This window comes from Geospiza fortis, unplaced genomic scaffold, assembly GCF_000277835.1.
Source record: "Geospiza fortis unplaced genomic scaffold, GeoFor_1.0 scaffold54, whole genome shotgun sequence".
Classification (NCBI taxonomy): domain Eukaryota; kingdom Metazoa; phylum Chordata; class Aves; order Passeriformes; family Thraupidae; genus Geospiza; species Geospiza fortis.
In genome coordinates this window covers 17,047,424-17,062,499 of record NW_005054301.1, presented here as the reverse complement: position 1 = coordinate 17,062,499, position 15,076 = coordinate 17,047,424, and the positions used below count along the sequence as shown (strand labels likewise).

The 15,076-nt window shown below is 41.4% G+C and overlaps 1 protein-coding gene across 4 annotated transcripts in view; it reads right to left on the bottom strand.

The window, feature by feature from the left end:
• The window catches only part of SMOC1 (SPARC related modular calcium binding 1), a 106,507-nt gene extending 96,131 nt beyond the window's left edge, over positions 1–10,376 (bottom strand). For all 4 annotated transcript variants that reach the window (XM_031065510.1, XM_031065514.1, XM_031065523.1 and 1 more), the window contains exon 1: positions 10,352–10,376. In XM_031065510.1, the coding sequence (XP_030921370.1) occupies positions 10,352–10,360 (9 nt within the window). In that variant the 5' untranslated portion in view covers positions 10,361–10,376. The remainder of the gene's footprint in view (positions 1–10,351) is intronic.
• Between the last annotated feature and the right edge of the window lie 4,700 nt (positions 10,377–15,076).

The window sequence follows — 15,076 nt, the reverse complement described above, 5'->3', positions numbered from 1 at the left end:
CCTTTACAATCCAAATACAATGCTTAACTGAAGATGGTTGCATCAGGAGCTTCTCCCCACTTCATGCAGCTTTACATTTACTATCATCAGCACTCCAGTGCCAAAGCTTCTGAAGGACTGTCTGGGGACAGAACTGACACATCTCCTTGTACAGGCCTACCCTGCCACCTCCAGAGAGCTGTTCAGAGCTGGGTTCTGGCCTGATCAGCTATACAGAGTAACAGCCTTCACAGCACCCACAGGTCTCAAAGCTGTACAGAGTAATAAAGGAAGTTGCCCCCATTGCTGTATTACTCCTCTGAAGTGTCAGAGACATTAGAACTGAAGAAAAGACTGGAATTTCACCTTTTTCATACATAATATCATGTACTCTTATTAAATACAGAGTAGCTTGTGAAAGCAGCAGCAGCTTTCTTATGTTTATTACTAACATTATTCCAGTACTGTTAAAAAAGAAAGGGTTTTTCCTAACAGCATAGAGGATGTGTTATCCCTGGACTTCTGGTTTATAGATTAATTGGCAACAATAAAGACATTTTCCTTACCAGAAGGGAACTGTTTGGTTAATAGATAAATTAACTCTTCAGTAAATTGCCATGAGGTACTATTGACTCCCCCTACCTCTCACTGAGTAGTGATGCCCACCTACCAACACATGCAGTTACTTAACATTAAGATCATATGCATCTGATCTACAGACAAGTAGCTTCAGAGACTCAGCTTTCTACAAGTCAGACGACAACTTTTAAAAAGACCATTTAAAATCTTAACTCTTGCTTCAGCAGGCCAGCAGAGAGTCTCCTGAATAGCCCTTGAGTAGGATGCTGTCAACATCATAAGTATCCCAGGCTTGGCTTAATACTCACTGCTCCAAGGACCAAACCCACTTTGGTGTATTCTACAGTGACCCAGAGAGACACATTAAACACAAGGCAACTTTTAAATTCAGAGTGAAATAACCCAACCCTGATAACCAAGAAAAAAGCGTGCCAGCCAGGAATTTAGACCAAGAGGGAAAGAATCAGGAAAGGAAGTACAAAAGCAAAATGAAAGCCCTATAAAAAGTCAGAAAAAATTAACTTTTCCTTCCAACTCCCTAAAGGAAAGATTCGTTGTTTCATTACTTCATTCTGTAGTTCTGTTTGCATTGTACTTTACAGTGTTTACCAGTAATTCTCATATTTCTACTTAAATTTAAATTAAATGCTTCCCTCAGTTTTGTAGGCATAACCATCCAGAGTTTAGCCCTGGGAAAAAAGTGCTGGACAATGCTTTCTTTGACTGTCAGGCAGTTATAGCCTTTTGGGACAGCACAGGCAGTAGCAGAGAAGCTTTCCCCCCTACCAAGATCTTTCTGGATCACAAATTGAAGAAGCTGCTGTGCAGAAAAGCTTCAGGATAGGAACTTCCATTCTGCTGGCATGAAACTCATTTTCTGCTCTCCACTCCTGGCTCAAAAAAATAGTCAGTTATTATGACGGTCTAAATATATGATAAAAACCTTTCCATAACAGACAAGATGCATGAACTGGTTGCTTCAGGAATTTGAAGTGCTACAGAGAAACACTTCTAAGATAATGTGCTTGCGTGAGGCAAGAAGGAAGAACCCTTGTCAGGGGCACCATGGTTAGCTCCAATGCCATCATCTTCTGTCAGACAACATTCAGAAGAGTAAGTATACTTCCTGATTCCTGCAGACAGGACTTGTTTACAGTAATTACTTGTGCCTTTCTTAAAAATTGTAGCAGTAACCTAGGTGCTGACTGCTGAACTTTGAGAGGAAAGAAAAACAGGTCAAGCATCTCTACAGCACTGCCATTCACTGAAGAGCCAAACTAGGCAACACCATTTCAAACTAGTAAGTTGTTAGTGTGCAAGGTTTTCCAGACTGTTCAAGTACAGTTCACATGTCTTCCAATAGAGCTTGGAAGTAAGATGTTTTATTTCAGCACTACTGCTGAACTACCCAGTAATATTACTTCACACTAGCATGAAAACCTGCTTTTGCATGAGAATCTGTTTATACAGGTCAGGCATATTTTCCATACTGAATTGACAGATGTGGTTTGTACGATGTTCCCAGCAGAACCTCTCCTGCTGAGCTCTACAAGGAATCACAGAACAGAATCATTTAGTTTGGAAAAGACCTCTATAATCAAGTCCAACCATTAACCCAGCACTGCCAAGTTCTCCACTAAACCATGTCCCTAAACACCATATCTACACATCTTTTAAATGCCTCCAGGGATGGTGACTCAACCACTTTCCTGGGCAGCCTGTTCCAATACTCAGCATCAATTTCAGTGAAAAAACATTTCCTAATATCCAATCTAAGCCTCCCCTGGTGCAACTTTAGGCCATTTCCTTTTGTGCTGTCACTTGTTACCTCAAAGAAGAGACTAACCACCACCTGGCTACAGTCTCCTTTCAGGCAGTTGTAAAGAGCAATAAGGTCACCCTGAGCCTCCTTTTCTCCAGACTGAATAACCCCAGCTCCCTCAGCTGCTTCTCAGACTTGTGCTCAAGACCCTTCCCCAGCTTCACTGTCCTTCTCTGGGCACACTTCAGCCCTTCAGTGTCTTTCTTAGAGCAAGGGGAATACATCTCTAAGCTGTCAAGTTGCTGCTATGAGGTCTGCAGTTTTATTATGCAGAATGGGAAGCAAGGACAGTAGTGTCTTCAAATGAAGAAATATTTACAGGTATCTTGATGCTGCCCCAGACTGTTGATACGAGCTTCCCCAGCAAAATACAAAATCCCTTTTCCACCAAAGCACTTCCCTTCCTCCCACAGTGTTATACATACATTTAACCCCCCACTCCCAAGAAGAAAGGTGTTAGTGACTGATCTTAATACAGGCTGTTCACTCTCAGGGTGACAGCTTTTTCACAACATTTTGTACTATAGAACTGTTTATTTTAGTGTGTTTACTTTCAAGCTACAGAAAGGGCAATTCCAGCTACACTGAATTTTTCATACTTTTTGTGAGGAGCTGCAGAATACTTATACTGCTTCCTTATTGCTAAAAGCAGACATACTTTCCTTATTTTCTGGGGAAATAAGTTTTGAGTATTTCCAGTTCTACAGTATTTCATTTTAAACACAAATGAAGTTAACTTTCATTGTCACCAAGCCCCTTGCAGTCAAAAGCTATCCAAGCCAGTGGGCTTGGATATCTTTGGTATCTTTTTTGGTATTGTCACACATGAGCTGTTCTGTCTAGGACTGACAGCATTCCATACAAGTAGCCATCTCTAGTTCAAATTCACACAGCACTCGCCAGGGTAATTTTCCTCCAGTTGCCCTTCACTGGGGTTTTGGAAGTGATCAACCAACTTTGTGCTGCGATCTGTGCATCTCTCTAGTGGAGGCTAAAAAAATTTCTAATATACATATCAGTCTGTTTTTGCTGTCTGCCTCCCCAAAGGGAGCAGGATATCAGTCTTAATATAAGCAAATATGAGACCTTTGCACAATAAATCTTTGACACAGATAATTGGCAAGATTATTGCAGTCTCTCATCTTCCTTTTCAGGGCATGTTATTGAAAAAGCTATGGGAAAACATCTGCGGTTTTATCTGGATTCCTCAGATTTTCTGGATCTCTTTCTGTCTGGTCTAAGACCTGGCCTCAGTACAAACACATACTCAGGCTCACTGGTCAGGCTTCTCACAGTGGACAAAGACCAAACTGACATTCTTAGCTGACAGACTTAAAGCAGGCTGTGATACCAACTTCATACAGCTTTGTGACTGCTTCAGACTATGGAGAGTGCTCACACCATCACCACATCTAGAAGAGTACAGCGAGCTTCTGTAAAGGGTTAAGCAGCTTTCTTTCTTTCTTTGTGCATTCTATAGCTTAAGAGGCTACTGGGCCAATTTCATCTGAAGAAATGTGCTTTTCTGACCCAAATAATTGAGGTTCCTCTTCTGACTGGAGGAAATTGCCCACTTTCACAGCAGCCTGGACCATGGCCAGTCAGAAGATGATCCCAGGAAGAAGTGACACCAGCAGAAATGATCAGAAGCAGCAGGACTTGCTTTATCACTGAATAGCACAACTAAAGGATAGGCTGCCTAATGCTCATGCAATACTATACTGCTTGAGGGGATAGCAGGCAAGCATTGGCAGGGAACAGGGAAAGTGAAATATTACTTATCACTTCTCCCCATTCACCTGCAGCCACCCATCCAAGAATTACACCATTTATTTTTCCTCATTCAAATAAGACAACAACAACAAATTACACACCCTCACTCTGCTCAAAAGTAAGCCTCAGGAAAGGTCTAGTCACCATAGCTATAAAGTGCTGCATGCCCCAGTTGAGGTTCATTTAAAAACAGGTAGATAGATAGCAATAATGAAGGCCTAGATTGTGGTGAGTGGAACACAGCGCCCAAAAAGCAGCTCAGAAGTGTATAAATGTTAGCAAGACTGTTCTCAGCAGGCTTCTGGCTGAGGAGGAGCCTGTTCTGGTGCAAAGGAACTCTCTCTTCTCCTCTCCCTTGAGCTTGGGAACCTCTTCAAGATGAAGAGTTATCCCAGGCACTAGTTGTCTTAGCAAACATTGCTAAATCCTAGTTTCACCTGAAAAAAATCTTGACATGCTGAATCAAATATCATTCCACTTTTTACATGCTTTTTGGTCTACACCATGAGGCAAGAGATAACTGGAGGGGTAATCAACTTGAAGAAATTTAAGGAAATCCACCTGTACAAATAGGAAGAGAAAAGTTAAGAAAAAATTAATTTATATTGTTTGCTAGGACTCCAGGCAGATACTAGGTCAGTTTAGGTCAACTGTTACCCAAGAAAAGAAATATCTGGGTTTAAGAACTTGGAGTGACAGTTTCATTAAAATTGGTTTAATGGGTGCATGAGAAATGCATGTGTGTCTGGCCTTGCTATAAGGTTTCCTGGACCTTAAAGATATAGGCACCAGAAAGATTCCAGACTGAATCCAGTTGCTTATCCTTATCAATCCTGATTTTGCCATGACTGTTTGCTCCATATGTTTCTCTACTCAAGTCTCATTGTAACTAGACACTCCCTTTTTCTCACTCTTAACTTGCTGACACTTGGTCTTTGCTCCTTTTAAGTTTCAGACAGATCTTACACATTTCATCTGCCCCCCTTCAGTGCCTAACTGGAAAACACTGAAACCATCGAGGAAACTATTAAAATCATGAAGAGTCATCTCTGATCCTCCCAGCTGAAGTCTGCCAGCTCTCACACAGAAACACCACTCTGTACCTGACTCTGGAAAGACATTTTCCCCCTAGCAATTACATTAACATCTTACATGTACAAATATTGTTACCAGCTCCTGCACCTTCTCCCCAGGTTTATCTGCATGCCAGGCTGCCAGTTGATTTCTACCCCTCCTCAGTATTCTAGGTCCTCCACCTTCATCTGAACTTCTGCAGCTTCCTGGGCCTTTCTCTTCTTCCACTTACAGTTACAAACCCAAATAATTTCACTAGCCAGCTTCTCATTTAGAATTCAAGTAGAAGGAGGAAGTTATTAAATTTTTGAGGAAGCTCCTCAAAAACCCTAATTATACTCAGTAATTCAGCTCTATCACTGGATATTATTTTGATCCCCAACCCTCTGTAACTGGTTGCAGCTCAAGTACCACCATATTCCTTTGTTTTCCAGGACGTCTGACTCCAGACTACAGAGAAAGAAGTCAGTTCAGTGTTGGTGCGGTTTTGATCGTCAAGCCAGATGACAAATTTTACATCTTGAAATCTGAGATTTTATTCCTAATTATTTTCAGTAAGAGGGAAAGGAAAGTGTAGCCTAGCACGGAGTTGCTGGCACAGGGCAGTGAATCAGTAGCCTAGTTTCTTGCAAAGATTTTTAGAAGCACCCCACAACAGTTACACCTGGATATCAAGACAGCGTCAAGAAAGCATTAGTATTACCCAAAATAAAAGCAGAATGGAAAAGAATATGAAAAAAAAATTGCAAACTTGAATTATTCTTAAGAAAATACAAACCATCAGAAAACAGTATCTAGCTGTCCTGCAGAGACTCCACTCTCTGGATTCAGCTAGCTTCATCCAGTGTCACCAGAGCCTGCTAAGAGCACAAGTACATTAGGGCTCACACAGGACTAGGATTTATTGCAATTTCCAAGTCTGTCTGTTAAGGCTCAGCTAAGGAACTTCCTTCTTCCCTCCCCCTCCCTTACTGGAATTCCCTCATTAGTAAGCACATACTTCTTAGGAAAATTAGAAACTTAGAAACTTCTTAGAAACACAAACTTCTTAGAAAAACATCTGCAAGAAAATTTAGTCATCAATCACCCCTAGGTAAAAGGGAGGGAACACTTTAGGAGGTAAAACCAGAGCCAGATTTTGAATACCTGTGAGCAAGGTGCAAGGGAGGAAAGTCTGAAGTTTGCACACAAATAGATTGACAGCAGTTTTTGGCTATAATACAGATTTATATCCCTTGCTTTTCTCACCATTCTCCATGCTCATACCCAGAAGTAGATTCCATTACAAAGTGTGAGGCCTGTATCACAGTGGTATCTACATCTGAGAATTCTTCTTAAAATGGGATCACCTGAAGTTCTCTAAATTAGACAAACCAAGAGTTTGCACTCAACAAATGGACTATTTCTGTGAGTTAACCTGCATGAGAAAGCCTGAAGCAGGACCTGCATATATCCTTGAGCATAGAAAGAAGCTTTTACAGAAGTGCCAGGATATAAGTATGAATCCTTAAAAGCCTGTTACTGAATGAATTGCTAAAGAGCACAAAGCAAAGCTGGAGTGCCCGGTCTCCCCAAAACACGGGTCACCTTGTGATAATAACACTTGCCCCAAACATTTTTCTTCAAGTCAGTTCTCTGAACTGGCACGCTCTGAAGGTGTGTAATGCTTTGGGTGACTAAGTACTAATAGAAAGAGGCTTAGGTTGAACTGGGAAGAGATCAAACCAAGGAATGAAAGCAGCATCCTCACAGAAACTCAGTATAATGTGAATTTAGAGATGAGATTTTTGTTAGAAGATGATTACTGTTGTTTTCGTAGGAAAGTTCAAGGACCTGACAATTCTGTGAAATGGCAGTAGCTCTTATTTTAGTATTTTTATACAGAAAAGAGCTCTTGTCCAACATTTGTGTCAACTCAAAGAGGAAAAAAGTGTACTTTGACCAAAACAGTGCTCTGCAAGGAAAAAGAGACAAAAGAATTTTTAGCTCAAAACCAGGAGATTGCTCATATAGGATGATGCATAAATCACCTGGCCTTTGCAAAATTTTGCAGTTAGCATAATTTGGGTAGCAATCAACCTGAATTATTGGTCAAATTCATTAGGCACATGGTAAGTACATAGGAAAGACAACCCCATCCTAATCTTTCCTCATCTTTTTTCTACAAGCATAAGCCATCTTTAGCAGCAGAGGCAGCCCATGACAAACATTATTTTCAAATAAAATTCTTCCCACTAGTATTAAATAGTTCAGGCAGAAAGAGATTGTTACTGGTTTGGAGTAGCCCTTCCCCATAGTGATGTCACATGATAGATTCAGAAGTAGATACTGGAACTGCTCATCATCTTCTCAGTACTTAGCCAGGATTCCTCAAAACAGGGAGTCAACATCCATAGCAATGGCTACTCATATGGACTTGCGCCATAATGGATTCATTCAGGCAATCTATAATTAGGGACCTGCCCGGCAGGCTCACTCTAGCTAGCTTGTTGACTTAAGACTTATCACCTCGTCCCTGAGCACCTCATTCCATTTTCTACTTAAAATCATTTCCCCAGCATAACAGTCTTTTCTGATAAAGTTTGCCCCTTTCAGGCTCACGCCAATCGTTCTTCTTCTTTCCATGAGCACCAAAAAGTAGCTATTCTTCTGCCCCTTTGAACTGCACCAGCCCATCAAAAGCAGCAACCCCACAATCCTGAACACACTACTTTTTGCATTCACACAGCATAGTTCACTAACTGGAATACAGGATGCTAGAGCCACAGCAAACTGTCCCCCACAAATATATACCACACTTCCACTGCAGAAATACCACTTCAGGTCTGTTTTGAGGTGCCTAATAAGCACTTGATAAGCTCCTAAAATAACTTTCTTCACAGATGTTCTGACTACTCAGCCAGGTATTTCTATTACCTTTATGAAATGTCCATATATGCAAAGGATATTTTCTCCAAATGCAGAAGTTACTTTCATTTTTGTAGAGTCAGATATCAAAGAATTAAACTAGTAGTCAGAAGACAGTAGGTAGTTGAATGGGACAATTCCTTAAATTTCTTGCTGCTGTGTGTCTTGTTAATAAAGGAATCAGCTCGAGATTTTTTTCAACAGCTTGTTTGTCAGAGAACTTATTTTTACAGTCATCATGAGCAGAACCATTCACTAACCTCTAGAAATCCTCCTACCATCTAAACTGTCTGCACTGGGTTAAGGAGCTGGAAGAATGTCTGTGTCCTAACCACATGGAATTGGGATTCTCAGATCCACTGACCTCTTCAGCTTGCTAAGCCTAAGTTCTTCCCAAGAAGAGTGAAGAAGTGTTGCCTGAGAAAAGTAAGTTATTTATTCTTAATGAAATTAAACTGTTGATAAATCAGAAACACCAGAGAAATCCTGTAACTTTTTACTATCTTAAGAACTGTTTTACATGGTAATAATATGTGGTACCAAGATGGTACCCAAGCCTACAGCAGCAAGGAGCTCCAACTCTGCAGCTCCCAAGCCAACATAGACACAAAAACACCCTAAACATTTTTTGCTCTTGTATGAGCTTTCAGGCAGGAATTCTCTTAGGTGCTGTGCATCACTTGAAGAATAATCTGAGGTCCTACTTAGGAACAGGAACGACTAGGATCCCTTCAAATGCAACAGGATACATACTTGGCTGCTTCTTATGAAATAAAGAAGACTGGTAAAAAAAACCAGCTTAAAACATCCCTCTTTAACTGGAAATTGCATTAGACACTGCCAAATAGCTGTTTAATGGGGATATATCATACGCATGCTGTGCAGCTTCAGAGGTTTTGCACTTCTAAGACTTCTTTTATCTGTGGACTACAGCACATTTACTAGGAAAAGGGCCCTGACACGTACCTGCAAGGCAGGCATTATCCCACTCTAGGTGAAAAGCTTTAGAGATGGTAACTCACTCAAATTCACAAAACAAAATAGTAGAAAAGATAAAAGAGAGCACAATCTTCAGGCATTTAATGCCTGGTAAGCTATTCTCCCTCAGCCTCCAGTCATGTTCATAGTTACCAACCAAAAGCACATCCAAGAGCAGATAATGCAGCACTATGGTCAGGTGTAGCACTTGGTTAACTCCTCACAGCTCAGAGCTCTTTCCTCCTACCTCTGAGCAATTACAGCTGTGGCTTCATTTACATGCAGTGTTTGAACTACAGGGAAGCACCTGCTGATTCAGCCTGAGTGTCTAACATAGGAAATAAGAGGATAACACTGGACAGCAGGGAATGAAATGGTGCTATTGCTTTAACTTAACCAGTACAGGCAACACCTTTCAAGAGGGAGGGTTAACCAAAAACCTATCATTGTTCTCTTATACTCCTGCATGAGTGTTGCACTGTGGACAAAACAGATTACCACTATGTACTATCCTCAATTTTTTATCTGTCAAGGAAAGGTTGGGTAGAAATATGCAAAAAGGAACCAAAGGTACCAAAGCTAGAGTCAGTCCAGTTGAGTGGCTAAGTGGCATGTTTGTTGTGGAGTTACTTAACTTGTTTGGGCTTTTTAAAGAGGTTACACATGTAATAATCTAAATACAAGAATTAAACTGCATGGATCCAAGTCTCAAATTCCACCTAAGAGTAACATGCCAGTTTTTGTTATAAAACTAACCTATAATTTCATTAGTAGCTTACCCAAAAACCATAAAATACTAACCCTCACTAGCAGAGAGGCAAGTTATTCCTTCACTGAGCTGCAACAGCCTGCTTATCCTTCTGACAACAGCTGGTACCTTCCCTATCAAAGGAGACTGCTCAAAACTAGAAATTTAACACTATCCTGATGCTCCAAGTTTGACAGAGACTTAGAGCATCCATGTAAGAGTCTGGAGCTTTCCATCACATTTGACATGTTTACTCACTGTTTGAAAGACTTGAAAATCCTCTCAAGTTACCTAATCACATTCTCTGACAAGTTGAAGATACTTGACATTCCTGCCTTCTCTGTCCTACCTTTGGGGCAAACTAAGTGTAAACAGGGCACCAACACAACTACAGCAGGGCCAAGTACCATTTAGGATCTCAAAGGAGTACCCTTTGAGGTTAGCACAACACAGAAGATTGAGACACTGTCCTTTGCTATCACCTAACTAACCTGTGGCATAGAAAGCACTGGGAGAGGCAGTGAAGGATGAGTTTGGTTTTGCTTCCAGTGATGGCACTTCCTCTCAGCCCTAAGGCTAGAAACACATGGTAGCTCCTCTGCAAAAGAAAAAATAAACAGTTATCCACTTAACTAGTAACAGAAATAGAGTAAGGCATCCCAAAACAAGCAATGGGGAAGCACATTCAAAAAGGCAAAGACCTCCTTCAAATCCTCAATCTAAAAGGGACAGACAAGAACAGAGAAAGTACCCAGTCAGATGTGGCATTTAATTCTCAAGATGGCTTACAACTTGCATAGCTTCTTCCTGAAAACTTTCAGGGCAATTCCTTTGGATTGTTCCCACTCAACAGATTTGTGGCACAATATGCACACTTTTGACAATCCAGCATAGTATACTTAAGCAGGAAGAGAAGAATCAAGTAGGAGTACTGTTGACATCATTCCCTTTCTCAAAGAAATCCACTCAGCTGCTGACAAGCCCAGAGTTAAAAATATCACATCAGGCATGTACCTTTGTGGGAGACCAGCAGTTACAGGCTTTGGCAGATGAACCCAAGCCAAGTGCTCAAAGAGGTTACAGAAGTTGCATGCCTGCTTTAGGAACTGTTTTGCCACCTCAGTATTGCTCTTCCCCATCCAACACAGCAATGTCCACCAAGGCCAGTATCAAACAGGGTTGGCTGGATAAATGCAGCCACACAACCATAATCAAGTGCAGTATTCATGATAAAACCAGAAGCTGAACAGCTCAGACTCAACACTTAATTACTGGAGCAAAGATCTGCTGAAAGAGTGATTGAGAGCCTTAAAGGATTTTCTCACCTGCTAAATTCAGTTACTAGACTTGAGCAGAAGTCTCCCTGGTTTCTATCTTCACCTCTTTCTTATTTGGACAAGCCCACCTCGTAGAGACTGATGCAGTAGTCAGCATCTGCTGTAACTCCTCAGTCATCCAGCCCCGTGGGTGCAGAAGTACTGCACAGCAAGTTACGTTTAGATACTTTGTAACTAGGAAATGCAAAGCTGCAGTAGGCTTGGAAGGAAACACAGACACCACACTGAGTTTGTTCAACAACTGCACTCTGAAGTAAACAAAGCACTGAACAGAAAAAATAAGCATCAGGTGTGTATTTTGGCAATTATACACCCACTGTATTAGTATAGGACAAGGTACCTTTAAAACAAAGTTCTTAAAAAGCCTGTGATTTACTTTGTTGAAGAGTAAAGATCCTAAGCCTAGTGAATTTAAATCCTTCAATTCCTAAGGTTCAAAGCCTTAACACACTGGGGGAGCACCACTCCAAAGAACACAGTCTAAAGAGAAAATACAAGTCTTACTGCATTTTAGGCTCCGTTTTTGACCACGTTGAAGCTACTCATGAGTTGTCCAACTTAAAACAACCTGAGCAAATTACCAGAACAGCGATCCTCAATTCCAAAAGCAGGCTCAGATGAGACTTGAGACTGTCTTCAAAAGCCAGATGCATAACTCAATCTTTGTTCATTCAGTACTATCATCTAGCTACATCTTCCACTAGCCTTTTTGAGTTACTTCCAGAGGTAATTGTTCAATTTCCAGTTCAAAGCACTTTATAACTAAGCATGCAAGAAGGCCATGACTGAGATACCTTATCAGTATGCTGCACACCAATGCCTACACCTCTAAATGGCACAAATGGTCAATTAATTATATTATTGGTCAGGCAGACTATTCAAGTGGAATTAAAGCATCTAATTAACTTTCACCAACAGCATGCTGAATGAATGTTGAACTAATACATCATTACTAGAAGCCACAGAAAATTTAAAGATTAGATTTAAAAGCAGAGTCTCACAAGCAGTTCTGATCTTGGAAAGTCAAGTCACATACCAGTTTTCCTTCTTGGTAGTAAGCAAGTAGAGACAGCCAATTATGCAACCAAACACCTTTTAACCTTCTATAGCCACACAAACACTGAATATCCTAAGTTTCGCTCTTCAAGAGACCAAGAAAGTGTTAGAGAGCACACAGGCAACAGTATTCAAAGCTAAGCAGTTCCTTTAGGAGATTAACCTAAAGGTTAGGAGAGCACACCTGTAGCTAACTTGCACGTACAGACCAAGTTCCCAAGTCTGCACAGTGTTCCATGGTACTGCAAATAAAGTGATGTGCATTTTATCTACATGGTTTGAGGTAAAACAGGTTTTACCACACCGCTGATGCAGTTCCGCACTGTGTAATTCTGAAATTCTGTCTTGGCTAGCTTTCCATTTTACCATCAAAGTATCTGATTCTTTGCTCAAACCTCCAGGCTCTTAGAGAAGGGAATGCTGCCACTCTTCCACAGTGGGCTCCTCTCAGAAAAGCTTTATTCTCAGACTAAAAAGGTGTGAGTACCCCCAGATCTTGCTTCTGGATGGCATCCCATAATATTTAATAATTCAGCTTGGGAGGTGTTTCCTGGATGATTTCCATTGCTCCTCCTCACATCTCTCTCACACGCTAGAGCACAGCTGTGTGCTCAGCACACCCCTCCAGCCCGAGGCTGGTGCTCCGGGTCACAAGGCAGCCATTCCCTGCCCAGCCAGGGCCACGAGAGGGCAGGATTCTGGGCCAGGGACACACATGGCCCTCTGCTTCTTAGGGAACTCACACTTCCCTATCAGCTCCCTCTCCACAGGCATCACATCACCACTGGATGCTCGTGCCTACAACCACATAAAAACATCTTATGGTTATCATAACTGCCCCCATGCAAGATTTCAGCCTTTAGCTTACATCAGCCAATTCACCTAATCAAGCCAGAAATCACATCAACCCACATACTCCCACCCTGACACACCACTGTGTACATTGGTCAAGTTTTCGCCATCGCATTTCAAGTCCCTCGGTAATTTAGACAGCAGAAAGGATTTCTGAGCATTCTCTGCCTCATATGCAGACAGCAACAATCTCTCGTTTCCTTCCGGGCTAAATTCAACTTCGCTACAAATTCCAGATCTACTTCCCTCGTTTCCATCAAGGGCCTTGTTCACACTTGCAGACAATATTTTAACATACTGTGTTTACAGACACCACGACAGATTTCCACTTTCCCATGCTGCAAACCTAAACAAGAAGAACTGAAGGCAACTGACAATCCTGCATTCATATTTAACAAGTAACAGATGAACAGAGAAGTCCTGCACTCACCAGAATCATCTCAATATTCTACTTTACAGAAGTACTGAAATACTTGACAATGGAAAGTAAAAAGCAGCTGTCAAAATCTTTGCACGGGTTGGTCATAGGACTTAATAGCAGAGAGAATGTAGATGTTAAGAGCCTAAATTAACAGCATGCCCTAGCTAGGCTAGATCTAGTTCACCACACCTGAGGGCTTGGTTTCCTTTCCCTATTCAGACGAAGACTTTTCAGAATACATATGGGGCCAAAGCCATCCACCAACACCTCTTGAAAATTCAGTTCCTAGTGCACTGTGGATAGCTCTTCCATGTTCTGAGGAGCCACATCATCCCCTCAAGTGCTGCTCCACATTCAATTTGAAACCACCTTGCCCAGGGCAGCACACAGCAGTTTCATAACCAGTGTGATACAATCCCATGGTGCAGTTCATTAGGTGGAAATACAATATGACCAGGTATACCAATTCAAAGCACCTCCAGGTCATAACCAGCTTCATGAAGTCCAGGCAATACCCTTATCAGATCATAGATATGTGTTGTACAGCTGCTGGCAAAGGTGGGCATCCTTGCAGAGTCCAAAAGCACATGTAAACAATTTGGATCTATCCACTAACCACTATACTAGGTTTGCAGGGAAAACTTCCAAACAAGTGGCAGGATAAAACTAATTATAATGCCAAGGTTGGGACATACGAGTCATCCCAGATCTCTGCTGGAGAGATGGATAGTGTTCTTCTAGAAGATAAACTCTTGTAGATAGCCCTGTGTTCAATTAGACCTACACTAGGTGCAGCACAGATAGGAAGTTTTGCCAGCACAGGACACTAGCAAAGTGCTCCTGTGATGAAAGTAGAGTCTTCAACTAAAGTCAGCCAAGACACCCTTAACTAGTCTCACATTGAACTGGTCTTCATCACTGCACGTTAGCAAAGAAATCTGCTCCTGCTTTGAGACATAGCCCCTATTCACGGGGAAGGGAGGGATAAATCCTCTCTATTCAACAAGTTCCACATAGAGCCTTAGCCTACTCCAAAAGGCTAAATAAATAGTTTGTCTTACTCTTCGTTGGAAGTAAAGTTACTTCTAATGCATGTAACACTTGGCTGGAACATCGTAACAGAACACTGCAACTTTTAACACAAACCTAGGACTAGGGGTCTACCGTGATTTTAGTAGATACTAACCTTTGTTCCTTTCCTTAGTGGTCAACTCACGGTGAGTGCACACAAGTTCTTCTTTCTTGAAGGAGCCAGCATGAAGAACTTTGTATTACAAACAACAACAACAAAAAAAAACACTTGGAACTCATTACTCTGTACAGAGGGTAAGAAGTATAGCTGTAGCAGTATAGCCCCTAAGAGTACAGGAAAGGAAAGCAATGCTTTATCTTTAACTTGAAGCCGAACATCAGAGCTGTAAATCCTTTTTCCCCGGGAGTTATATAACAGGAGAGCATTAAAGTTCGTAAATAGCACTTCCAGACTTCAGCTGGTGCACTTAACTGCTCCTAAGTCACCATTGCCTCTTGCTTAGAGCCAAATACCAGGT